At 43.9% G+C, this 26,173-nt stretch overlaps 1 protein-coding gene across 15 annotated transcripts in view; it reads right to left on the reverse strand.

Annotated features, from left to right (window-relative positions):
* Positions 1–17,225: 17,225 nt before the first annotated feature.
* PTPRT (protein tyrosine phosphatase receptor type T) overlaps positions 17,226–26,173 on the reverse strand; it is a 1,134,111-nt gene continuing 1,125,163 nt past the window's right edge. For all 15 annotated transcript variants that reach the window (XM_039479697.2, XM_039479693.2, XM_039479696.2 and 12 more), the window contains one exon: positions 17,226–25,428. In XM_039479697.2, coding sequence (XP_039335631.1) covers positions 25,375–25,428 — 54 coding nt within the window. In that variant the 3' untranslated portion in view covers positions 17,226–25,374. The remainder of the gene's footprint in view (positions 25,429–26,173) is intronic.

Consider the following 26,173-nt stretch of genomic DNA (forward strand, 5'->3'; position numbering starts at 1 on the left):
TTTTGTCAACTTATAGGGCCAAGTCAGGCTGTGGAAAAAATATATCTTAGATCTTTCGGCTCTTGGACAAACTCAAAATATGCACCAAATATGCTTTGGAGCATTGTGGAGGCATGAAAAATAAGTGAGGTGAGATGGAGGGCTTGGGAAGTCAAAGCATCTTTGGAGGCTGTATGGCTGCATCCTTTATTTACTTATTCAAAAACCATTCACCAAACACCTTTTTTACGTGTATGCCAGCATCATGTTATGTGCAGGGCAGCAAGAGATGAATAAGAATGAAATTTGGTGCTGTAAGAAGGCTGTGCATCCTGTGTGGATAGGAGTGCATATGGGTATGTGTGTGCGCATGTTTGTACATACATGCCTTTTGTGCGGTAGCCAGACAGCTGTATGAATACAATGACGCAGTGTGATAAGAGCATCACTCATAGAGTGATCATGCAATTTGTCATCCAAATTGGTACATCTTTGGGAAAAACACTAAGCCCTGAACAGTAAGCATAATCTGGGGCTGTCTTAGGCAAACCAGGACATATGGTCACCCGCAGTAATGCCTAACACAGAAAATAGCAGAAGACTTCTTGGAGTAGGTCTCTTCGGACTTCCAAATGGACCCTCCTTATCCATTCTTGACTTCTTTCAGTTACTGGGGATTTCAACTCAATTATCCCTTCCTCTGGAAAGCCTTCCTAGACCCGTTCCACCAGCCCAAATTCTCCTCATACACTTTTCTACCCCCATAGATCTCTCCTTCCAAGCACTTATTTCTGGAATGATTATACATGCAATTGTGCAATCATTTTATTGTATAGCTGCCTCCTTCACACCTTGAAGACAGGACCATCCATGACAGTTTCGTTTACCATATATGGGTATTCAATAGTTACTGGAAGAGTGGGCTGAATCTTGAAACACTGTCCTACTTAGCCAGGTGCCTCGGTACCTAAAGAAAGAAGGAGGGGAGTGGGAAGGACCTGGAACCAGCAAGTATTCTGGCAGAGGCGCCTGGTGGCTATGAGGTTTAGAGACAGGATGATACATGTGATGGGGAAGGGGGGTATAAATAGCTCAGTGTTGCTGGAGCACAGGGTTTGGAGGGTACAGCAGGGAGAAGGGAGGCCACACCCCGATGGGTTTGTGAGCCATACTTGTGACCCTGGCCTATAGCCTTCCCGTCTTGTTTTCCCTCTGAGAGCCTTGATTAGATGAACTCTAAGACATTTGCAGATAATCTTTCCTTGTGATCTTTTCACTACAAGAATGTTTCTAATTGTTCTTGCCATTTTTGTTTTGTTTTTGAAACAGGGTCTTACTCTGTCACCCAGGCTAGAATGTAGTAGTGCAATTACAGCTCACTGCAGTCTCAAACTCCTGGATTCAAGGGATCCTTCTACTCCAGCCTGCTGAGTAGCTAAGAATACAGATGTGTACATCACAGCTGGCAAATTTTTGTATGCGGTCTTGCTGTGTTACCCAGGCTGATCTCAAACTCCTGGGCCCAAGTGATCCTCCCACCTTGGCCACCCCATGTGCTGGGGTTATAGGCATGATCTATCATGCCCAGCCTGTTCTTACTTTTTTATAACCCTCATTAAGGTAAAGATTTCTCTCCATTTTGGAAAAATCAAACAACTAGGGAAAGTTATAAAAGAGATGTTAAGGATGATTCCAGAAAGTGTACTGTTTACATTCTGTGTCAAAACAAGATATAACTTGGGAAATGAAGTCACACAGACAGCCTCTCCCTCCTGCTGAATACCTGAGACAAGGGCTTCCTGTGGCCTAAGACACCCCAGGAAGGCTGTTTCTCTCCAATGCATCAGGTACTAATGAGATGACCAACGAGAGCACTCCTCCCAGCTCTGAGAGTTCACAGGCTTATAAATTATGCATTAGACAAATACCATCTTCCATTTCTCTTCACCTACAGGTATTTTGTTAAAAGTGTGCTTATTCCTCCTACAAAGGTTCTCTTAGTTCAAGATGCGACACATCTATTCACTGGGCCCCTGGAGCCCAGGTGAGCCTAATAACATCTCGTCTTCGTCATCACACAAGCGCATGCAATTCTGTAAAGAGGCACTAACTGGAGTCACCGTGTCCCAAAGCCATGAAGGCATTTCCTTAAGTGTATGATTTGGTTCCTTGTAATCTCAGCCAATCTCATGTTCTCCAAGCTCCCTATCAACTCAGAAATTATTCTAGATAACAGCTCCCATGTCACCTTTCCAGGCCCTCCTTCACCATCTCGGCTGAGGAGAGTCTGTAAAGAAAATGAAAACAGAGGCTCAGTTCCAAAGGCAGTGACAAGAATTTGCTAATTAAAATGAAAAGCTTTAGTTCCCTGGATCAGTGAAGGAGGCTTCTGAGAGGCACCTAGAGGAAATCTTTCTCCAAACAAAATGGCCTTTCCAGCTGGGCCCTGATAGAGCCCAGGCAGCCTTCTAACAGCAGGGGGCTGGAAACTGGGGCTCTTCAGACCTGCTCCCTAACAAGGCCTAATGAGGCCTCAGACCCATTTCTAGGGGCTCCTGCCTCTTTGTCTTTCTCAGCCTTGAAATCTCACAGGGATTCACACCCTCTTCAGTGCATTTTAGAATCAGGGGACCTTTGGATCATCCAGCCAAGTGGTTTTCAAGGCAGCTACAGACTAGAATCACCTGGGGAGGGGTTAAAAGATCCCCAGACCTATTAAAAATGCATCTCTGGAGGGGGCCTGGGTATCTGAATTTGCCAAAAGCCTTCCAGTGATTGTACTGCAGAGTGAGAAATGGGAGCCGCTGATCTCATCCAATGGCCTTATTTCTGGGTGAGGACTCTGGGGGTCAGAGAGGGAGATGATGCTGCCCCAGGCCACACAGCAAGACAGTGGCAGAGTCCTGGTCTCCTGTCTTGCTAGTCCTTTACACTGCACAGACTGCCCCTGCTCTGCCTTCCTCACAGGGTTGTGTGTGGATGAAATAACATAAAGGGAACATAGAAAGTGCCCAGCCAGAGGGCCTGACCACATTGCTGTGTCTAAGCATGTCTAGGGCTGCCAGCAGGGGCCTCTCTGTATGAAGACAGAGGGACCTCATGGGAAATGTTTCCCTTAAGGGAAAGGTGGATGAGATGCATGAAGGTGGCTGAACGATGGAGAGAAATGGAGGTACCTGCTATGCAGTACTATATTTGATTATGTTGAATCCTATGAAATTGTGAGAGCTGCCATTTTTGACCTATAAAAAAGGCAGGGGTGTGTGTGTGTGTGTGTGTGTGTGTGTGTGTGTGTGTGTGTGTCTGTGATTGGACATAATAGTTTCAGAAACAATTAGGAGAAAATGAGAAAAAAGAGACCCACTGATGGCCACAGGGTCAGATCTGAGCTTAGGTGTGTCTGGTTCAAAGTCTCTTGGCCACTTGACTGCCTCTTCTCTCTGTTGCCTTGGCTGGGCAAGTGCAATCTGGGGTACGCAAAGGAAGGAATTGAGCAATTTTCAAATGATGAGAAAAGCGACGCCTGAGAAGCTCAAGGCTGGGATCCTAGTCTCTGGTTCTTACTCATGTTTTGTTTTTGTCATTATTACTGCATAAAGTAATATCCATAACTCAAGTACTCTTTTTATTCTTGGGAAAGTCACTGGCACTTCAGTTTTCTCAAACATAAAATGGAGCAGAGGAGAGCTGAAATCTCCCAGGGCCCTTCCTGTCTCCTTAATTCTAATAGTCAAATAAAAATAATAATTTACACTTGGAAAGCACTTTGCAGCTTTCCAGAGCATCTTTACTGTCATTGTTTGGCCTGGCACTTGCTACAACCTGATGAGATGGAAGTTACTGTTGCCAAATTTCAGATGAAGTCACTTTGTTTAAAGGGCTCAAAGAGACCTTAGATGATTGTTCAAGTCATACAACTTGTGACTAGTAAACCCAGAGCTAGAATTCAGGTTTCCTGATTCCTGGATGTGAGGGTCTTTCTACAGCATTGGGCTGGATACCAAAAAGAGAAGGCCAAATCTGAAAGGCTGGAGCTTAGACTTGACTATCACAGATCCAAGCCCCCTTTATTTTATCACACAGGATTAGTGGCTTTGTGCTATGGGGATTGGGGAAAGGGATTAATACTTGGCTTGCCTCTTCAAAGGTGCCTGACTCCTCACTCTCTGATATGGTTTGGCTGTGTCCTCACCCAAATCTCATCTTGAATTCCCAGGTGTTGTAGAAGGGACCTGGTTGGAGGGAAGTGAATCATGGGGGCAAGTCTTTCCTGTGCTGTTCTTGTGATCATGAATAAGTTTCATGAGATCTGATGATTTTAAAAAGAGGAGTTCCTCCGTGCAAGTTTTCTCTCTTTGCCTGCTGCCATCCTTGTAAGATGTGACTTGCTTCTCCTTGCCTTCTGCCATGATTGTGAGGCCTCTCCAGCCACATGGAACTGTAAGTTCAATTAAACCTCTTTCTTTTGTAAGTTGCCCAGTCTTGGGTATGTGTTTATCAGCAGCGTGACAATGGACTAACACACTAACACACTCTCTAACCCTGCCCTGTTTCAACATCCCCAAATCTTCTGTAGAGGAAGGTACATGCCTTTGAAATCCTTTGCATTTTACCTTAAGATGCTTCACTTGTGAGAACCGGCATGTGATAATGGTTAAGAACACAGACTGCCTTGACTGTATTCCAGGTTTGCCACTTAACAACTCTGTGATCTGAATAAAGTTCCTTAGCTTCTTCATGCTTCAGTTTCCCCAGATTTTGAATGGGAATAACAATGGAGCCCATATCATAGTGCTGTAAGAAGGATTAAATTAGTGAATTATAAGCGTTTGTATTCATCAAGATAGGTGGTAGTAACAAGGAAACCCTCACGTCTCGGTGGCTTCATTTATAACAGTTTATTCTTCATCCAGGCTGTGTCTGATGGGGGTCAGGTAACCTTCCAGGGGCCTCTTGTGGAACTAGGTGATTCATATACCCTTCCTCTTGTGAAGCATCTTACTGTGGTTTTTGGTTTCTTAAAAGTCTAAGAGTGTTATGTATCATCTCCCCTTAGAGTCTGTTTGCCAGAATGAGTCATGTGGGCCCGATATTATTAAAATGAGCCCGGTTAATGCAGAGCTCATGGACTAGTTGGTGAACACCACTAGCTCTGCCAGTATATGCAAGTGTTAAGCAATAAGGTAAATATGATTTTAAGAAGCCTCATTATTAAAAATGTATCGATAGTTTAATCCTCTTACTGGAGTCTTGCATTTTATTGCTGTTTATTACTTTTCACTTTAGTCTCAATTTAAAATTTTTATTGCTTCTTATTCTTTTATGTTTTTCATTAATTTTGCTTTGTCTTTGTAACCATCTCATAAAAAGTCATTTGGCTGGGACAGCAGGAGTGGGAAACCCGATCAACATCCAGGACATCTCCAGGCTGCTGTTCCTGCCACCCAGCTGTCTCTGCAGCCACTCTCTTGGGTTCCTGGATGAACCTTGTAGTTCTTTCAAAAATCTCACCTGGAATGCTTCTGATGTTCATGGTTCAGCCTCCCAGGAATACACTTCCCCACCTGTAATTTCACGCTTGCATTGTTGGGAAGGTGTTGCCACTGACATTTTCTCCAGGCCTGATACAAAAAACTGCATTAAAAAAAATCCTGAGAGTAGCATCAGTTCCTGGTGCATGTTAATTTTACCTTTGTTATAAACAAACCATGCCAGCAGAAAGCCTTAACCCAGGGGTATGGCTCACAGAGGTCCCATCAGGAAGGTACCCCGGCCCAGAGGTATCCACAGGTAGGGCATACTATCCAGCTCCCAAGATTCTTCTTCCTGAGTTATTCACATTCCACTTGGGCAAGCCTTAAGAGGGCTGCCATTTTTGGAATAGTCCCTAACTCCCTTCCCTTTATGGGAAGCTTTAAGCAGAAGCCCTGCAAGAGGGATGTACTGTGACTTTGGAATAGAGTCAGGTAGGAGGTCAGCCACATTTGTCAGACATGGAAAACAATGTGAGCTTTACATGCCAGAAAAGAAAGGAGGCTTCTTCCCCTGCAGAGTACACACCTAGAGTTCTCTTGGAAAAGCCACCAAGGCATCAGGAAGAATCAGGGCTGCCATCCTCTGCTCTTGGTCTCTCTCTCTAAAGGTTGAAAGATGCCATTCTGGGCACTTTGGCAGGACGTGTAGAGGGATGTCTTTGCAGAGGGTTTTATCAGCTTTCAGAGTTGAAGCCATAATGACAGTATTCCCGACATCATGCACATTTCATCTCCATCCTATGGCCTCTGGGGATTTTTTTTCTCACATGAAATGTCTCAAGCCTTTATTCTACAAATGGCCTCATTTCTTTTTCTTTGTCTTTCTTCCTTTCTTTCTTTCTTTCTTTCTTTTTTTTTTTTTTTGAGATGGAGTCTTGCTCTGCTGCCCAGGCTGGGGTGCAGTGGTATGATCTCGGCTCACTGCAACCTCCACCTCCCAGGTTCAACCAATTCTCTGCCTCAGCCTCCGAGTACCTGGGATTACAAGTGCCCACCACCATGCCCAGCTAATTTTTGTATTTTTTGTAGAGATGGTGTTTCACCATCTTTACCAGGCTTGTCTTGAACTCCTGACCTCATGATCTACCTACTTGGCCTCCCAAAGCGCAGGGATTACAGGCATGAGCCACCATGCCCCAAAATGGTCTGATTTCTTGCTGGGCCCCAGATAGAGGCCTCTGCCCCCTTTTGCCCCTGAAGGCAGGCCTGCACCCATGGGCCCTTGCCTTGCCTATGGCCTATACTATGTATGGTATCTGGAAATTTTCTCTCTTTGGTTGATTCTCCAATATACCTCACTCCAGTCCTGAAAACCTAAAATCTCCTTGTCCTGCCTCAAAAACTGGGAAGAAATGTATGACCGCAGACAAGCTGAGCTGAGCTATGCCACCTGTGCCATGCTCTGGGAGCTATGACTTATACAGATAACAAGGCTCATGTCTTCACTTCTTCACGTTCAGCCAGCATCCTGGAAGATGCTACTCAGAAACAACACATTTATTTTGTACCTGTCTGTTTGGGGTTATAAAGGCATTAAGGCATAATGTATTGGATTAAAAAGTAGTTAATATTTTCTTTTCAAGAGAACTGGAGTTTAGTCATATTCCTAGTTTCAGATCTGTTATTTCTTCCGCGGTACAGGTAAAGAAAAATTGGCCAATATCTTCCTTTCTGTTAGAGTGTATACCATGTGATTGTCTTTGTTTTTTGTGACCAGGGCATTTTGTCTTTCTGGTTCTGTCAAGCAGGACATGAGCTGTCTTAGCACATTTCCCCTCTGAAGGCACCCACAGTCTGCTTGGACATATGGTACCTCTCTGAGGATCTTTTTGCTTGCGTATATTCCACAAGCCCAGAGCAGCATTACTTATCTCTGGAGAACTGGATGCCAAGCTGTCTGGGTGTCCCTTGAGGCCCTGCTGAGAGCCATTAGTGATGGCTGATTGCTCTCCAAGGCCACACTCAAAGAGACAGATGGATTCACCTCCGAGGGAAATTTCTCACCCGACTCCTTATTTTGCACAGACCTTGCTGGAACTGACGGGTGGAATATAGCAGGAATTGGAGGGCAGCTTTACTCATCATTCCAGTTCAGGGACCAACATGGGAAGTTATATTAAAGTTGGTTCTTCTCTGCTTACTTCCGTCTTCTAGTTGCATATTCTTATTCGGGGAAAGCTATTTGTTGTCCTTGTTTTTAATACTTAGAGGAGTGCCCTGGAGCTTCTCTGCCCCTCATGGTTGCCAGGAGAAATGACAAGACCAGGAAGAATAATAAAACAGACCAAAGATTTCTCAATTTCTACTGGGGAAGTGGCTGGGATTGGGGATGGTGGCCAAATGGAGCCCAACTTTATTGCTAATATTCTAATTATTTTATAAGAAGAATGTATTTATGTATCATTTGTGTAATTTAAAAAATTAAGCAAACGAGTAATATGAACACTTTAGGTCTTAAACATTGACAGTGTGTAAACTGGATATAGTAAAATGCACTGAGTTGAAAAAAGTTTGCTGTGGTGATAGTAAGGGAGACGTTTTCCCTCTCATTTTCTTTGGCTTTGATCAGGGGAAACTAGATAATATCAAACCAGCTTTATCCACACTGTATATTGGCAGATATGAGACTTGTCTTCCCAATGTCTGGCGTGACAAGGAATCTCAAAGAATTGATCAGAATGCATTCCTTCACTGGTACTATGTGGTTTTGATTATTGTAGCACTTTTGAAAACTGTTCAGTTGTTTTTGTATGTTTATGTTTTTCATGTTAAAGTTATTTTTTCTAGTTACTTATTAAAGGACTCATTGATTTTGGTTGAAGCTGCATTAAGCTTACTCTTTTAGTTTACAGTAGAATTGGCATGTTAACTATAGTGATTGTGACTGACTGCAGCATCTCTTAATTTATTCCCGTCATCTTTTAGGTCTTGAGATAGAGTTCCATAGCTTTCTTTATGTGGGTCCTGCACATTTCTTAAGTTTATTCCTAGGCTTCCTATATTTTGTGTTGCTATTGTGAGTGTAATTTTTTTCTCATTAGCTTTTCTAATATATAATTGATACTACACTAATGAATGAATTCATTAGCTTATTCTACAAGTATACAGAGAGAAGCCACTTAGTTATTTGTTTTGCATACCTGTTTTATAACCTGTGCCTTTATTGAATTTTCTTATCAGTCTTAACAGTTTTGGAATTACCAGAAATATGCCATTGATTGTATTAATTCTGAGCCTTCATTTATAAAAGCAATTGTGGTGGTCTTAAAACATGTATGCATATTCTTTGATATTGCTTTTATAAAAAGAATAAGTCTATGTCCTCTTCTCTTGAATCATCGCTGACCTCAGTGAATCCTTTGTAACCTATAGAATCTAACAGAAGTGATAAGATGTAACTTCAAGGTTAGGTGGAAAAAGGTTACTTAGTTTTCGCCAGGATCTCTTGGGACACTCACTGTGGGTGAAGGTATGGGCTGTGTAATTAGTCTGACTACTCTGAGCTCTCTATGCTGAAGAGGCCACATAAAGGCACTTAAATTGACAGCTCCACTGAATCTCCCAGCCAACAGCCAACATCAATAGCAGCCATGTATGTGAGTTGTCCTGGACATCCAGCCCAGTCAAGGCTTAAAGATGTCTGCAGTCTTGACATCTGTAACCACATGAAAGACTCATCTCGAGAGCTGCCAAACTGAACCCTTTCAGAAATCCTGACCCACAAAATTATGAAAAAAAAAAAAAAGAAAAAAAGAAAAAAAGAAATATACTCGTTTTGGGATAATTGGTTACACAGCAGTGGTATAAGTGTAACAGTGATCTCTGAGTTATTGATTAATTGTGCTAGCTGCATTGGCATCAGACAGAAATACTGAATTATAGCAGTGATGTAGACATCCATGACTTTAATAGAAATATACTTAGATTTTCTCTATTAATATACCTGCTGTCGCTATCATCCATTTTGTAGTAATAACTCCCGATGCTTAGTGGCTAAGAACCACAAAGGTTTATTTCTCATATACACAAAGTTCTGAGAGTCCAGTAACTCCCAAGAGTCACTATATTCCATGTGATGATTCAATGATCCAGGCTGAGGGACTCTTCCCCCATCCTATGGCTGTACCATCTACAATGTAGGACCACTTTGATAGATGAACCAAGGAAAGAAAATACTAGAGAGTCTCTCAACAGTCGTTGAATACTTTGGCATAAAACTGATATATTATCAGTTTTGCTTATGCTTATTGGTCAGGACTTGTCACATGACTCCAACTAATTACAAGGAAGGTGGGAAGTGTAATCTTCCTTTATGGCTAGATGGAGCAGAGAAATGGATACTGGTGAACTCTAGTAATGTCTACCACTAATTATTTTAACTTCTTATGCTAAAAAAGTATCCTACAGTTACTAGCTTACTGAGGCCATCATATTTTATCAGGAATGATATTAAATTTTGTCAATGTTTTTAAGTATTAAGATGCTTATATGTCTTTTTTAACCTCTAGACTTCCTCATATTGAAGTATTTTTGAATTCCTTGCATATAGGCTACTTGGACTAATACATTACATTTTTTTTTCTTTTTTTTTGCCATGGAGTTCTGCTCTGGTTGCCCAGGCTGGGGTAAAATGGTGCGATCTCGGCTCACTGCAACCTTCTCCTCCTGGGTTTAGTGATTTTCCTGCCTCAGTCTCCAGAATAGCTGGGATTACAGATTTGTGCCATCATACTAGCTAGTTTTTTTTTTTGTATGTTTTTTTTAATAGAGATGGGGTTTCACCATGTTGGCCAGGCTGACCTTGAACTACTGACCTCAGGTGATCTGTCTGCCTTGCCTTCCCAGAGTGTTGGGATTACAGGCATGAGCCACCGTGCCCAGCTGGTATATTACTTTTTATGGAGGTCATTAATGATTTTAATGTGATCATTAAAATTTAGTAAAAATCTTTGCATTTATGTAGCAGGTTTAGAGGCTGTAGGGGTTGTTTTTGTGTATGTACTCTGTCAAGTTTTGTTTCTGTGCTATTTCTTCATAAGATTGATAATATGAATTAAGCAGCTTTCTTTTATTTGCATTGTTTTGAAATGGTACAGACTGCATAACTATTTTTTATTTGAAAGTTTGATCCAGCTCACTCATGAAACTACCTGCTCTTGTATCTTTCACAGATGAGTCAACAACAAAACTTTTTTCTGATAATAGGTCAACTTGGATTTTCTATTTCTTGAGCCAATTTTGTTCATACATGTTTTCAAAACTACCCACTTGATCAAGATTTTAAAATGTACTTGCTATGGTTGTTTATAGTATCATTTTAGAATGATGTATAATTTATGTTTTGTTTTTTTGTTTTTTATAGAATGATGTATAATTTCTATATTCACTATTATATCCCCTTTCTGTCTCCTAATTTTGATTATTTGTGTTTTCTCTTGATTAGACTTCTCAGCAATTTTTGTTGGATACAACAACAAAAAAGTTCCTACACTTAGAAATTCTAGTGTTTTTTTTCTGCATCTGTGGAGATTCAGTGTAAAACGTCTTTCTTTTTTTTGTCAGAGACCTGATTTCTTAGGCAAGCACGTTCACTCATTCCTCAAAGTGAACCTCTGCTTTTGAACTCCTGCATCTTTTCATGTGTCTGGTGATGTTTTCTTGTTTGTTCACCCTTACAAATGAAGGTGTGAGCTTGCTCCGAGTTGGGGGTGGGCTGCCAAAGAGTATCGTGGAGGGGCCAAAAAAGGGAAGGGATAGTTGAGATTTGCTGTTATTTTTCTCCAGTGGGCCAGAAATTTGACAGTCTGTGAAGTCAGAGAGCTTAGGCAGAGCTGGTACAGGGAGCTAGTACAAGGAGTTTCAACCCTGGGAGACGTTTGTGTCAGCATTTAGTGTTGGCTGGAACACACACCCACAATTTCCTCCATTAGGAGCTAGCTGCCTACATGGCTTGTCAGGAGCCATGTTCTGCAAAGGATAGGCTGGGAATAAGCATCACTGCAGGCTGCTGAGTCTGCATGCACGGATCCCAGATCCAGATACTCCTCCAGCCCACTGGCCAACCACCCTCTTGCTCTTACACCCTATGTTAGGGCTCTCAATGGTATTTTACACAGGACCCTTTTATCATCCTTCTTACTGTCCATTGGGCAGGCTCACCAATGATTTTCAACAAAAATAGGAGATGGCAGGACTCCTGTTCCCAAATCTGAGCAGGAAATTAACATCATGACACATAGGATGAGCTTAGGACATGAGTAGAATCTCTCCCATGAGTCACTTTATATCAAGTCCATTTTTTTCACTAGATCAAAAGCTTGGCTGGACATCTGGGAGCCCCTTCTAGGTGTTGGCAGAATTTCATCTCAGATTAACAGCTGGATGATAGAGTATTGTACAAAGCTGAAGCCCAGTTTCCCAGCTAGTGTTCCCCTGACAGCAAAGCCTTAAACAAAATTTTATTTGGATATAGGATTCCAGGAAGCAATGAAGATAGGGGTTGTAAGTCAGGGAAGGAGCAAGAAAGAGGTATGACAAGGTGTGTTAAAAGTTGGCTACTCCTACAGGGTCTGTTTGCTTGTTCTGGGAACATTTGAAAAGTCACATGAAATACACTTAAGAACTGCCTTCAGAGGAAAGAAAGGAAGAAACATTTGTTCACAGCCTCCAGGCTCCTATCAAAGATTTCATGGTTAACTTCCCCGCATTTCCAGGTGGCACACTCACAGGTGCTAAGTGGGTTTCTGTGGGCATCTCAGAGAATAAAATACCAGAAACTGTGACAGAGGAAACGAGGTACAGAGCCTGTGTGAGGAAAGGCACCACAGACTTCTCCTATATGAGATCTGAAGAAGCATGCTTGGACATTGTCCCCATGGACATGGCTGAGAAAAGAGGTGAAGCTGAGCATATCTGACGTGCTACACAAGAGGCATCGGTTTTCCCTAGTTTTGCATGCATTCAACCAACAAGCTGCTCTTACCACTCCCTTCCTCTCTCTGGGGTACTTCAAACAGATCGGGGGTGGCACGACAGCTAAAATCCTCAGCATACATTTCTTCAAGATTCTCTCTGCTGCCCTCCTGCCCATAGAAGTGTTTCTTAATGTCATTTCATCTCCCAGGAGATAGAAGTGGACAATTGACCAATTTTCTGAGTGAGTACAGACCATCTGGAGCAGGTACCTGGGAGGGATGAGCCGCTTTATCTTCTCTGAGGCTTCTTTGTATCTTTTAGGCAGCAAAACATGATTCAGCATTGACACTGATTACGATTTTCATTTCAGCTTCTGGTGTCTTATAATCAGAGGAAATTCCTCCCAATTCACACAATGGTTTGGCTGCCAGATGTGGTCACAGATTTCTAGCTTTGACTACATATTTGTAACTATTTTAAAGGAAAGTGGAATGGGATGGAGTCAGTCCTCATTATAATCTGGAATGAGGGTTTACTTCTTGGCCCTGCTGTGCCCCACTGTAATAGAGAAATAGATTCATTTTCTGTCTCAGCACATGTATCTGTTAGGCTCCTCATCACTCAAAAGGATATACTAATTCTCTTTCTGGCTCAGCTGGCTCCTAAACTCAGACTCCAAATTCAACCAACAACTCAGAATAAGTATTTCGCTGGTTCTGGGCTAAAAGCTTCCAGCTCATGGACGCTCAGAGATGAGGGAAAACTTGTTTATAGAATACTTAAGATTCTGAAAACCTACACCTGGCTTAGGTCTGACTTGCAGAAAACCACGTAGCTGGGTCCCTTCATTTTGGTCCTTCAGTGAAGAGCGTTCACTGAATTGTTCTGTGGCATGAGGCCATGAGTCTTCAGGGAAAGGAATACATTGTGTCAGTGAAGGATGTGTTGAAGCCATTATTTATTAAGGGGACTCATGAAAAAAATTTCTTCTGGGCTCTATAGCAGGAATGTTTTTCATTTATTCTGAGCAAGAGCTTATTTTTCCCTTTGGGATATTGACTGATTGACTGTATTCCCCTTTTGCAGGAGATGGGCAGTACCACGTTTTCAAACCTCTTGATCCAGGTATATGGCAGGTCTTGGGGTATGACCCTATTCCTGGCATCATCATACCTGTTTTGCCTGGATTTTCCTATGTTCTTGTCACCTCTTCTTTTTCTATAATTGACCTTTCTAGGTATTAAAGTTATGTAACATTTATAAAATATAGAAAATTACAAAGAACAAAAACTATTTGTGTTCCCTATGATGGGATATAATCACTGTTAATATACTGATGTGGTTTTTCATTCATTTATATATTCATTTTATTTTATCTGTGCATCTGTATTTCTCTGTATATTTCCCTATTCATGTACTCCAAATGTCCTTGAATAACTAGTTAAATTTTGTTCCAATGCCTATTCTGTAGATTGGGAAAACTGATGCCCTCCTCAGTTTATGTTAATTTCCAGGGGGTTATAATGCCATGCTCTTCTTTCTCCAGTTGTGCAGTTGTGAATATCATTTCCCTGTGGGTGCCATGTCTTTACTGCATGTCAATGATGATTTCAGGCTCAGTCCTTCCATTACATTTCAAGAGAAAGCCTCTCAGGCAAAGCCTTTGTTGAGTCTAGTTGCACATCCTCAAGATTAAATGGTCAAAATGTTTCTGAAGTTAGCTAGAGTGGTTTCTTTGTCTTATCTCACCATCTTCTTCTGCTTCTATTCCTGTTCTTTTCTCCTTGCGACTGCTGAACCCTGTTGGAGGGAATCGAATCCCTCTTCTTGCCTTCCGCATGGCACGTTGTTGACCTCGTCCCATGTCTTCAGGAATCTGAGGGCTTCTAGATCGCCTGGAGTTCTGATGAAAGGCTTGAGCCTTTGGAATTAAAGGAAGATCTTAAGTCCAACCAGAGCTATGCTTCTAGGTCTGACATGGGCCCACACTCCAGGTCTAGCCACACAGGAAGGCTAGGCTAGGGCCTACCTGGACAGCCAACAGACACATAAAGAGGGCGGTGCCACTATTATCAGTCTCTCTCCAGGACTGCAGCGCATAGGGTTGGATGTCCTTCCTGCTAACGTTGATCCAGAAGCCAGGACTGGCTTTCTTAGCATCACGGGAGAACACAAGTCTTGAAGCACCCAAAGTAGCTTAGCTTCAAATTCAGGGGTACTATGGGGAGGTGTCAAGGAAGATAAGGGATATTTATTTAAGCATATTTCCATGGAAATATGACAACTGTATGTTGTTAAGTGAGAAGAGGCAGGTTTCAGAATATATATTGGTTGATGTCACATATGTAGAGAATATGTATATGTTTATGCATAGAAAGGTTGAGAATGGCATAAAAATATTAACAATTACCTTTGAGAAATGGGAACTTTCACCTTTTGCCTTAAATAATTTTGTGTTGACTCATTTCAAGTGAGTATGTGCTACTTTTATCATAACACATGGGGAGAAATGCCAGATATAGTATGCACCGAAAGTTTAATAAATGAATTTAAAAATAAAATATAAATAAATAAATAAATAAAGCGATTTCCAGTCTGGAGAAAAATGATATGTCCCAAAATACTTTTTAAAATCAGGGGTTATATAAGATTTTTTTCCCTTCTTTCTACTTTTCTTTCTCCAGTGTCATCTGTTACATTTGTGGCCAAAGCATAAATATAGTAGGCAGACTAAGTGAGATTAACATGACCAAGGACAAGGTGACAAGATAATTAGCTGGCTGGATACCAGGTTCCCCACATCGTTCCCAAGCTGGAAAGCATGTGTTCTCTAGACTTTGTGGCCTGGGAAGCCTGGTGAGCCATGTATCTAGGTTCTTCGGGCAGAAGAACCCTGCCAGAGTTCCCAAGGCTGCAAGAGAACAAGGTGAACTTTGGACTCCGGCTTGTGTTTCCAGCTCAGGCTTATACGAAGAATTTAAGAACCAGTAAATGAGAAGGAGTCAAGTTCTAGTAATTTCTTCTGCTCATCCAGAAGAAAATAGAGGACATATGCATCCAACTGAGAGGTTGGCAGCCTTATGTCCCAGCCTGAGCACTGGCTTGGGCTCTTATCTGTTCCTCTTGGGCTTTTATCTGTTCCTGTCTAATAACAACAGCATTAAAAACAGTGCTTGCCTAATTTCAGCATCTATTACAATCATCGGGGGCACTTGAGCATGTGGATTCTTAGCTCCTATCCTGGACCTGTTGAATCAGACTCTACATGTTGAGAAGTTTCCCAGGTGCCATGATGTAGGTGACCCGTGGATTACACTCTGTGATTAGAGAGTTAAAGGGTGCATCAGGCACCATTGGTTTTGTATCTAACCTCAGCATTTTTTCTTCTTTGACACAGCGTATCACTCCATTGCCCAGGCTGGACTACAGTGGTGCAATCTCAGCTTGCTGCAGCCTCAGCTTTCCAGGCTTAGGCAATGCATTCACCTTAGCCTCCTGAGTAACTGAGACTACAGGTGTGTGCCATCATGCCTGGCTAATTTTTTTTTTTTTTTTTAAGAGATAAAGTCTCATTACATTGTCCAGGCTGGTCTTGAACTCCTGGGCTCAAATGATCTCCCACTTTGGTCTTCCAAAGTGCTGAGATTACAGGTATGAGCCACCGTGCCCGGCCAACCTCGTCATTTACTGGAAAATTGAGACAAGGGGTCTATGTCAAGATGTAGAAACCCTGCCCTTTGATTCTGAGAATTCCATGTAACTAGCTTTGTCCAAGGGGATGTTGTAGATATTATTCAAGCAAAGGCCTGGCAAAATATATATGTGGTTGGACTTTCTCTCTCTCATGTTCCTGTTATTATTATGAGAAGCATATGCACAGGCTAGCACACTGGTCCCAGGAGGAGATAAAAAATATACAGTGCAGAGCCATAGCAGCTTACATGCCCCAGCCAAGCCTTGCCTAGCATAGAGCCCTTAGCCAACACATGAATGAGCCTCGCTGAGATTAGCTGAGCTCAGCTTAGAACAGTTGGGTCTTAGCTGGTTGTTATCAAATATTTTGGTGTCATGTTACTGAGTTTTGGGGTGGTTTATTATGCAGCCATAGCTAGCTGGTACATTTAGGCAACTTGTTAGCAATGCAGACCCTGAAACTGTGATCCTCTGGGCTTAGGAATGTGTATGTTTAACAAACTTCCCAGTGGTTCTGGTTCCAGTGCTCTATGAACCACACTTGAGAAACACCACTTTACACTCAACCGTTTCACTAGCTCAACATGCAGTCATGGAAAATCCCTTGTTTCTGAGTCTCAACTTTTTCATCTGCAAAGAGTGAATAATATGTATTTCCTGTGATGTAGTTGTAAGGATTAAATTAACTTAAATATAAAGAAACCTAGTTGATAATTTTTTTTTTTTTGGAGATAGAGTTTCACCCTTGTTGCCCAGGCTGGAGCACAGTGGTGCGATCTTGGCTCACCACAACCTCTGCCTCTTGAGTTCAAGCGATTCTCCTTCCTCAGCCTCCTGAGTAGTTGGGATTGCAGGCTTGCGCCACCACACCTGGGTAATTTTGTACTTTTAGTAGATTGGGCTTCTCCATGTTGGTCAGGCTGGTCTCGACCTCCTGACCTCAGGTGATCCACCTCGGCCTCCCGAAGTGCTGGGATTACAGGCGTGAGCCACCATGCCCAGCTAAAAATAAATTTTTTCTTCTCTGCCTTCAACTTGTCCCCACCTCATCCCTACCCAACCTCAGGAAGACACCAATACGAATGTCTTAGGAAAACATGAATCTCAGGGTCACAGCTTTATTGTATAGATTTTTAAACACAGCCATATTACAAACATCGTCAGGGAACATTTACAAGAATAAATAAGATGGACTTGCAGGTGTAAAAAGATTACACTTCACTGTAATGTACAGTCAAAAAATATATCTGATATTCATTGACCTGACATTATTTACCTTCTGCTTTTTTAAGCTAAAATTGAAAAGGAAAAAAAAAAAAAACATTGACAGCACAGTGCTGGCTTTTTTAAAAAGTTGATTTATTTTGTTTTCTCTTCTCATACGTGCTTTATCTATCAAACACCCAAACTGTACAAGTGCAGGCCATTGGGATTCATGGAGGAGGCTGCAAACAGTGTGGAGACTTTGGTCTCATGCAATATCATATGCCCAGTGGATGTGAAGATGTCAGCCTCCCTGGAGTTGAGCAGGAACCTTGCGATTGCCTGTAGAGGGCTATGAGGGTGTCCAGAAGCCAAGGCAATGGTAGAGACCACAACTCTTTGTCTTTGATTGGCTGGTAGACTGTAGGGTGAAAGTGTTTTTGAGTCTGATTATCAGTATGAGTTAAACTGGATTGACATGGGCTAGCTCAGGATCCACCTGGTGATGAGATGTGTGCACTGGAAATGATTATAATCATGTGTACATCGAGTTACTGTGCTTTTGCTTTTGCAATCTGCTCCAACAGGCCTTGAATGGGGAGTGGGGTAGAAATAATCTCTGGAGATAATATGTACGTTAAGCAAAGCCCTGCTCTGTGTCCTGCTTAGACCTCCACTGGTTCTGGCTGTCTCATGGCCCTATTGGTCAGTGAGTCTGAGTTATGGCTGCTCTCATCAGAGATCCACGTGTGTTTTGGGTCTATGACAAAGCAGCTGTTCCCTGTGGTTTGCTGTTTGGTGATAATCAGCCTGGATCAGCCCAGTATATATGGCCACAATAGCATGGTAGCCTGCTCCGTGAGGAGACTTGGGCGGGAGAGCAGGGAGCTTTAACCTGTACAGACCAAACACATTCTACTTGGATTTTTGGTCTACAGGTATGAATGAGTTTAAACATGATCCCAGCTCCACAAGATCTCACCCATCTAGAATGGAAGTGACCTGAAAACCATTTCAACAATGCTCCTCTTCCCTTTAAAGAGATACCTGGCTTCGTTTAGACAGCTGCCAAGATGGGCAGCTTATCCTCTCAGGCAGACAGCAAGTTCGTCCTTACAGCTATTAAGTTTTACTCATGGGTCTTAGTTATACTCAGAGGGCCTAGCACGCGATGCTTGACTTAATCCAATAATCTGTAGACCTATGGAGGATATGGACACCAGATTCTGCCTGACCTCTCAGAAGCCTGATTTTACATGGAATGACACCACTCTGTCCTCTAAGCCTTCTGGGGCCTTTGATCCAAAGAACACCTGACATTATTCATCTTCCATGGGAGATGGAAGGGACAGGGTGGGCACTGAGAGTTTGTTGGACTGTCACAGAGAAGGTCCACTGATTTGTATTCATAAGCCCAAAGGCACTGAAGTAATTGTACAGAGACTCAATTTTGTAATTTTGGTGAGTTACTTCCTATAACCCTTTCTCCTCCACATCCAAGAATCCTGCTCACCAAGGAACCATGAACTACATTAATTACCTTGAGCTCCAGTATTTATACTGATACTTTTCTGTCTAACACTTCAAGGTCACCAGACATTGAATTTGTGATCAACCAAGGATCAGAATCCACATCCTACCACCCAGAGCAGCTCTCAGATACGGAAGGAAGCCCCATAATGATCCAGCCCCCAAAACTCTTCCCAATAGATTATCTTTCATCCTGAGCCCTTGCACTTCCCTTGTATCTGCCCCGGTGGACCACCACTGAGCTCTTAGATAGGCGGGATGCTAGGGTTGGAGGCTACCACTGTGAGTGCTGATCTCTCCTTTTAACGACCTAACATTCATGGGTGGATTTCAGGTGGTGGTGAATGTAGCCCCTTTGATGACCTTCTCCCATCTCTTCTGGAGGTGGGCAGGTGGGATGCAAAAGACTGGCTTGATCTCTACAAGACGACTGTACAGCCAGTGCCATTCAGAAGCCCATCCCTTGTTACTAAAAAACCTAGAAGAGTCTGCTCATGTGCACAAATAGGCTTAGATGTCTGCTGTGCTTCTGAGGATCAAATCCATGACCCTGAAACCTGTGTCAGAAGAAACTGGAGCTAGAACAGCCCTCCCACTCTCCACCACTAACCTCTCTCCACCACTAACCTCTCTCCCTGCTGTTCAGATGGTACATGACCTCAAAGACAGATCCCTGCAAGGCGAAGCCAAGGCCTTGCATTTTATTACTTCTAGACATGTATACATGGAAAACCCCAAACAGGGAGCCCTTGCATGGGAGGAGTAAACAAATCTGAATCTCAGCTTGTCTCTTCTAGTTGGATCTACATTTCCTATTTCCTTGTTTTACTTGGCTGTGATTTGAAGCTGGTCATAGGCTGAGAAGGAGCTCAGACTGTTAAGTAAATGGGGAAGGCAAGTCAAGAATTTAAGATGACATGGCCATCCATGTTTATGTTTTTTTCTTCTATCCTGCCCTCCAGTTGGGTTGACCATTTTTTCCTTGTCCATGCTTCCTCTTGGGCTCAGCCATGTCTTCCTTATTGTTACTTCTGATTTAGCTTGGTGCTGATGACCTACCTAGCCCAGGAGTGGCCACCTACAGCCTAAGGAAGGGTGGATTTCTTCATTCTGTTCCCAGGCAATGAAGTACGAGGGAATTGTCACTTCCTTGAATGTCTCTGGATCTGGGTTGGGCAGTCACGCCTGTGGAGATGACAGGATAAGGGCCTGGCTGCTACTCCCTGGGTATGACTCCTGTTGTGTAGAGCAGTCTTACTGACTGACACCTCTATGTACTCCAAGGGGTTCCCACCAGTGCTGAGGGAACGTAGATCCTGGTGAGGACATACAGCAAGAGCTACTGTGGCAATGGGGAGTGGAAGATGAATAAACTTGATGAGTCAGAGGGAAAGTCATAATCTTTTGCTGCAGACACTGAGATTTGCCCTTGCTCCAAGTGGCTCTGGCAAGCTGTTACCCATGCTTTGTCCAGCTGTCATGGAAGTGACCGCTTTGCTAAATAAGTCATTTGCATCCTTGGTTTTGAGTATTCATTGGATTCCAGTTTCCTGGGCTTGCCTTCCTGTTTCCTGCCTGAAGTGCTCCGAATCTACCCCTTCTAATGTTGATGAGGCTCCTCTTTTTGTGTATGTTTTTCCATTAATCGATTGGCCCAACACTCTATATGCAAGAAATGGCAGGGATGGGATTCAAACTAAAGAATGAGCTCTGTCCACCACAACCCCATGCCTTACCCAGGAATGAATTGTGCCACAGTAATCTCTGTTCCCTAACAGTGCTCCCACACCAAGGTGCTATGTGCTGTAGGAACCCAGTAAGTGTGTATGGCTAGGGTAAAGTGAGGAGCCTTCCAAACCCCAGCTGCTCGTGAAGTGTGTCTTCAGACTTGCTCACGTTAGCAACCGTGTGACTCCACTTGGGCAACAGGCACCACTTTCCAGCCTAGCATTCAGGAACTTGCTGAGTACAGCTGTGTCTAGCTTCTCCTTTCTCTTTAGGGTTTTGTGGGCTTGTCCTTTTCCATGCCAGATGTGCAAATCCTCATCATTCTGGTGTGTGTCAATGGGTTCCTTCCAGCACCCAGCTGGAAGATACCTTAGTTGAGGTCCACTCATGAACAGTGAGGTCAGAGCACCCCCACACCAAAGGAGCTGCCTAGGAGGAGGTCAGTTGGTTCTGTTCCTGAGCCTACATTTGGCTCTAGGAGGCAGCAGGGTCACTGCTCCTAGAGCCAATTCTAGGCTCAAGCTCAAGACCAGCTGACCCAGCGTCCATCATAGTGGGTTGAACAGAACAGAACCACATGAGGAACAGAGCATGTGTTTTTGTTTTTTTAAATATTTATACAGTCAAATTAAAACCAACCAGGCTAAATCAGAAAGTGGAATGCAAATTTTGCAGGAATTGTGAAAGTAAAACATAAGACTGTGAAGGAATTTTAAGCTTACTGTTGTTTGCTTTGAGCTTATCTACCGAGATACCTGTTTCACTCTAGTCTATTCTGTTGTGAGCAACCCCATAGGAAAAATGTGAGATACAATAGCGGAAAAATATTCTCTCTGTAGTCAGAAAAAAAAAACCATTTAAAATCCTGGTTCATTCATTCACTAGCTGTGGAACTATGTGCCAACAATTTCTCTCCTAGGAGCCTTAGTTTCCTCACCAGTCAAATAGTGACCATCACAAATCCTTCTTTAGAATGTTGGAAGAATTCGGTGAGCTCACATGTTAGAGTACCCATCATAAGGTCTGTTGGTTCCTTTTCAGGTCACATCCACAGAGAGGGCCAGCACTAAAAGCTGTCCTTTTTCATTCCCACAAAGAGAGGCCTACTGTGGCCTTCTAGAGGCCCAAGGGCCCCTGGTTGGCCCGGATTCTCCATACCAGAAAGGTTGGAGTGCAGCGTTGGAGTGCAGCCGAGATATGTCCTAAACTATCTAGACCATCAACACACACAGGTGGAGAAAGTTCCTCGTCTTCTCATCACTTCCTTGCATCTTTACCAAACAGGCTCCACAACTGTAAGGTAAGAGCTCCTGTTGTAAAGACTCACAGAGCATTAATAATATTTGCCACTGCTCGCGACAGGCTGAGCTCACCCTGTCAATGGTTGGGGAGACCCGCTGGGGAAGGTGGTATTGGCTCCGGAGATTTTCTGGGTAAAGGAAATGTTCAGATTCCTGGGCACAAGTGTCTGTATTCATCCAAGCCTTGCCACATCCTAGTCACATGGGATTTTAGGGAAGTCATCCCCATCCATGAGCCTCAGTTTCATCAAGTCATCCCCATTCATGAGCCTGAGAGCTATACGCTGCCCTGCTTTCTTTGGAGAATGGTTGGGTTGTGAGAAAACAAGGGGATAAACTGGGGGAATCTCACTGGCCCTTGCTGGGTTAGCCCACCATGGCCTGAGATTTTTTCTTTCTCCATGGAGTAACAAGTTTCTTTCTCTGTGAAGTCACACTTTAAATCCCTACCATTTAAAATGATAGAAGCCACTGTCAATTTTATCTGTCAGCCATTTCACCCCTTCCTGAGCAGAAAAAATTCTTAGGATTTGTGTTAAATAGCTCTCCCTCCACCCTCATCCTGTCTGGGTGTATCAAGATCTGACAGAATTGCATACAGCAGGCGGATTTGCCATGCTACGGGCTCATTGCAGGCTGAGAAGGCCAGCTGGGGCAGTGGGCTGGAGCCAGGGGGAGGCTATCAGGCCCAGTGGGGGTGAGTCCCTGCGGTCTGCTGAAATACACCTGGGGAGAGGCTCATCAAAGGAAAAGAGCAAGTTCATTGTGGGGTTCCTTTGCTTGCCTTTGCTTTGAGGCATTTCCTTTTGAACCTCTAAAGTGACAGCCCTTCCTTGATCAAGTCTGGTGTCCCTGGACTTCTAGACAGCTCCAGAGCCCATGCCAATGGAAGCAACTTCTGTGGGCTCCTTTCATGTTCCACCCTCATGGGCCTAGAGATCTGGATTGGTGACCCTGCTCCGTGGTAAAGCGGATACGCTGGGTTTCTCAGAGAAGCCGAGTCTCATGATGCACTGCATATTTAGTTCCAGCAACAAAACAACGAGCAGACAGACAAATAGATGTGATATTAAAAAGTGCACGCTGAAGGGAATGTTTTCACAGTGTCTGATGAAAAGAAGCAGCCCCACTGGCCCAGAGGGAGTCTTTGCCAACACGAAGCTGAGTACATCTCTAAAGCTCCATGGACTCCTTGTTGCCATTAGGACAAAGTCTGCACTCACGATAGGGATCTGTCTCCTGGACCCTGGCTCATCCCTGCTGCTCACCCTGTTGTGCGGTGCCCCTGCTGGGCTGGCCACCCCATACGGCTCTTCCCAATGCCTTTTTACATTTCTCTGTCATTGCACATATGGATCCCTTTGCCTGAGTGTCCTTTCCCCGCCGCCCCCCACCCCCCAGCCCCACCTTCTCTACCTGTTAAGACCCAGCAGGAATAGATGTCCCTTTCTCTAGGAAGCCCTAGGCTGAAGAGGCTCTCTTGCTCCTAGACTCATGGAACTCTCATCTGCTCCACACCACTGCACCATGGTTCAATTTCCCCAGCATACAGTGGGCTCTTGATGGTCAAAGCTGTGCCTTCTTGAAATCTGTGTCCCTTATGCCCTGTCTGGGGCTAGACCAGCCTTCCAGATGGAGCTTCCTAGGTCCCAGCCCACCTGAGGCCATCAGATATCCGGCCTAAGCACAAGCTAGAGATCAAGGTCAAGATTGTCCCTGGCTGGTCCCTTCATAGCCCGAGGGAACAAGGAGTTGTTTTTATGGACTAAGAAATTAGATGAGACTGGCTTTCCTGGGGAGCTGGGAATGAGTTACTAAAATATATCTGAAATTCTGGGCTTCCCAGAAGAACTGGCGTCAGGAAGAAAGTACTAAATTTCCATTTGTGGAGTTCTCTGCTCAGAAGCTTCTGGCCTTATTTTCCCTCCATAAAATAATTGTTTGGCTTGGCGAAGATGAAGAAAACAGCACAGAGAAGTTTCACTGCCATTATCTGCCCCTTTGGAACCCAGGATTTCATCACTGAGGAAGGTGCCTGAGTTTCCTCATTGGAGGAGATGATCAGTTGAGATGGTAACAAGTCAACAGCTCTCTCCTAGGGGTTCTAAGGACTGCGTGAGATGTCCCATGGAAACTACCAAGCGTGATCCCTGGTGTACATCAGAGACTTAGAAAACGGTGGTTCCCTCTCACTGACTCACTCACACTTTGGACAAGACTCTAGATCTCCAGGCCTGATTGTTTCGGCCTATTTTCAATCAATGTATAATGAGCTCCACAATGTCCTTTTTCAAGGTGGCAGCTGGGTTTCTCTAGGAAGGAGTTCAAATGTAGAGTTCCAAATTCTGCACAAAGCTGGTGCTCTTATCTGCCCCAGAAACCAAAGGGATCATCTTCAGGCTATCCCCTCTCTCCCTTGCTCAGTGGCATGCTGTCCCAGGGTGGGAGCTTTTTAGAACATTGCCAGGAAAAAATAACAGGCCCGAGAGAGAGGTCTTAGAGGTACACACTCAAAGTCCCCCGCCCCCTTCTTTTTGACGTAAGAGACTAAGATTTTACACAACCCCAAAACAAAGTTTCTTTTCACATACACTTTGGAAAATAACCAAATCTTATCTGGTTTGTCTCTTCCAAAGAAAGCTACCACCAAGAGACTCGGGTTACAACCTACAGTTCAGCCAGAGCCCTGCCCCAGGGAGGTGGTCCCTTTTTACAAAGACAAGGAGGAACAGAGAAGTTCCCTGCAGTTTCACCCCTTCCCACTGACCACACAAAAAAGCAAAGAACACCTTTATCAAACAGTGCTGTGGACACAGCGGGCCGGCCAGTGAATGCTGGACAGTCAAGGCCCAGGCTGGGGAAGGGGTACAGAATGGTTGTAGGCCAAGCCCCATGCAGGTTAGGTGTGAGGATGGGCGGGTTCTCTTGTGACCTAGGGAACATTGTAAGGTCACACTGGTCCAGACTGCAGATGTCTGGTGCCAGAGGCCCCTGAAGGAGGTTGCAGGGGGCAGCAGAGCTGTGACCCCCCAAGAGCCCCAATATTTTCCATGACATGGAGGAGCATAACACATAGCTCCTCCACTCCTAAGGAGAAGGAGGGCTGGGAAGGTTCTGCTGGGCCTCCCACTCCCCAGCACCTGCACAGTTGGCTTGCCATGAGATCCACAAACTCAGAAAGAACAAAAGCAGGAGGTCTGGGAGCCAAGCATCCAAGGCCTTGCTTGTGGGTACACTTCTGCTTGGGCCCATGGCTGTGGCTGGTTAGGTTGAAAAGGAAGCCTGGGCCTTTTGGAACAGCATCTGCCACAGCAACAGGAGAGCCCTCAGAAGGTGCAAAGCCCCCTGTGTAACACAGGGCCACCAGTCTTCTCCTTGGAGTCAGGCAGGGTGCCACCTCAGAGCCCCTGAGCCCAGTTACTGCCATTCACACAAAAGGGGGCTTGGTCGCAGCAGCCTCTGGACTCTGGCAGGTTCCCCATCCCGGTGAGCTAAAAGGAGCTTAAATATTCCAGCGCCACCTCGTATACAAATTTATACTGTTCCTGAGAGGCGGAGAGGAGGAGAGGCATAGAGGGAGAAAAGGAGACAACAGAGAGATGAAAAAGGAAAGGGAAAATGCATTTAGTTTAGAGATACAGACTTTGGAGACAACTTTATCTACATCCACATTATGTCAACTCAAAATTACCCATCTCTGGACATCCTTCAAAATTCTGCTTGACGCCTGCTACCCAAGCTTCCTCGAATGCCCAGCTGGCATCATTCCCTTTTTCTTTTACTGTTTTGTACAACAGTGCTTCTCAAACTGTGACGTGCATACAAAGCAGCCAGAAATCTTTTTAAAATGCACATTCTGATTCAGTAAATCTGGAGTGGGGCTCAAGATTCTGCATTTCTAACAAGCTCCCAGGTAATGATGCAGTTGCTGGTCTGTGGCCCACACATTCTATAGGGCCTCACTTTGAGGAAGACCACACTTTGAGTACGTTTCAAGACTTTTATTCAAGTTCCTCGTGCATGGTGCGGTGGTCCACCATGGTACTAGGTCTTACCATCCGCGGCTCTGACTGCACACTCTCTTTACCACACTTGCCTCTACAGTGCTCTCTACTGTAAAAATTAGCATAAAATAATTGGAATCTAATTGGACTGAATTGAAAACATACTTCACATTCTACTAATCCAGAATCCTTTCCTTTAAGCCTGAATTAATAATACTTTCTTAAAGAATGGGCAGAAAGTGCAGGTGTACCAGGATTAATGATTGGATTTTCCTGCAAGAAAGGG

Source organism: Saimiri boliviensis, chromosome 9 (assembly GCF_048565385.1).
Source record: "Saimiri boliviensis isolate mSaiBol1 chromosome 9, mSaiBol1.pri, whole genome shotgun sequence".
Classification (NCBI taxonomy): domain Eukaryota; kingdom Metazoa; phylum Chordata; class Mammalia; order Primates; family Cebidae; genus Saimiri; species Saimiri boliviensis.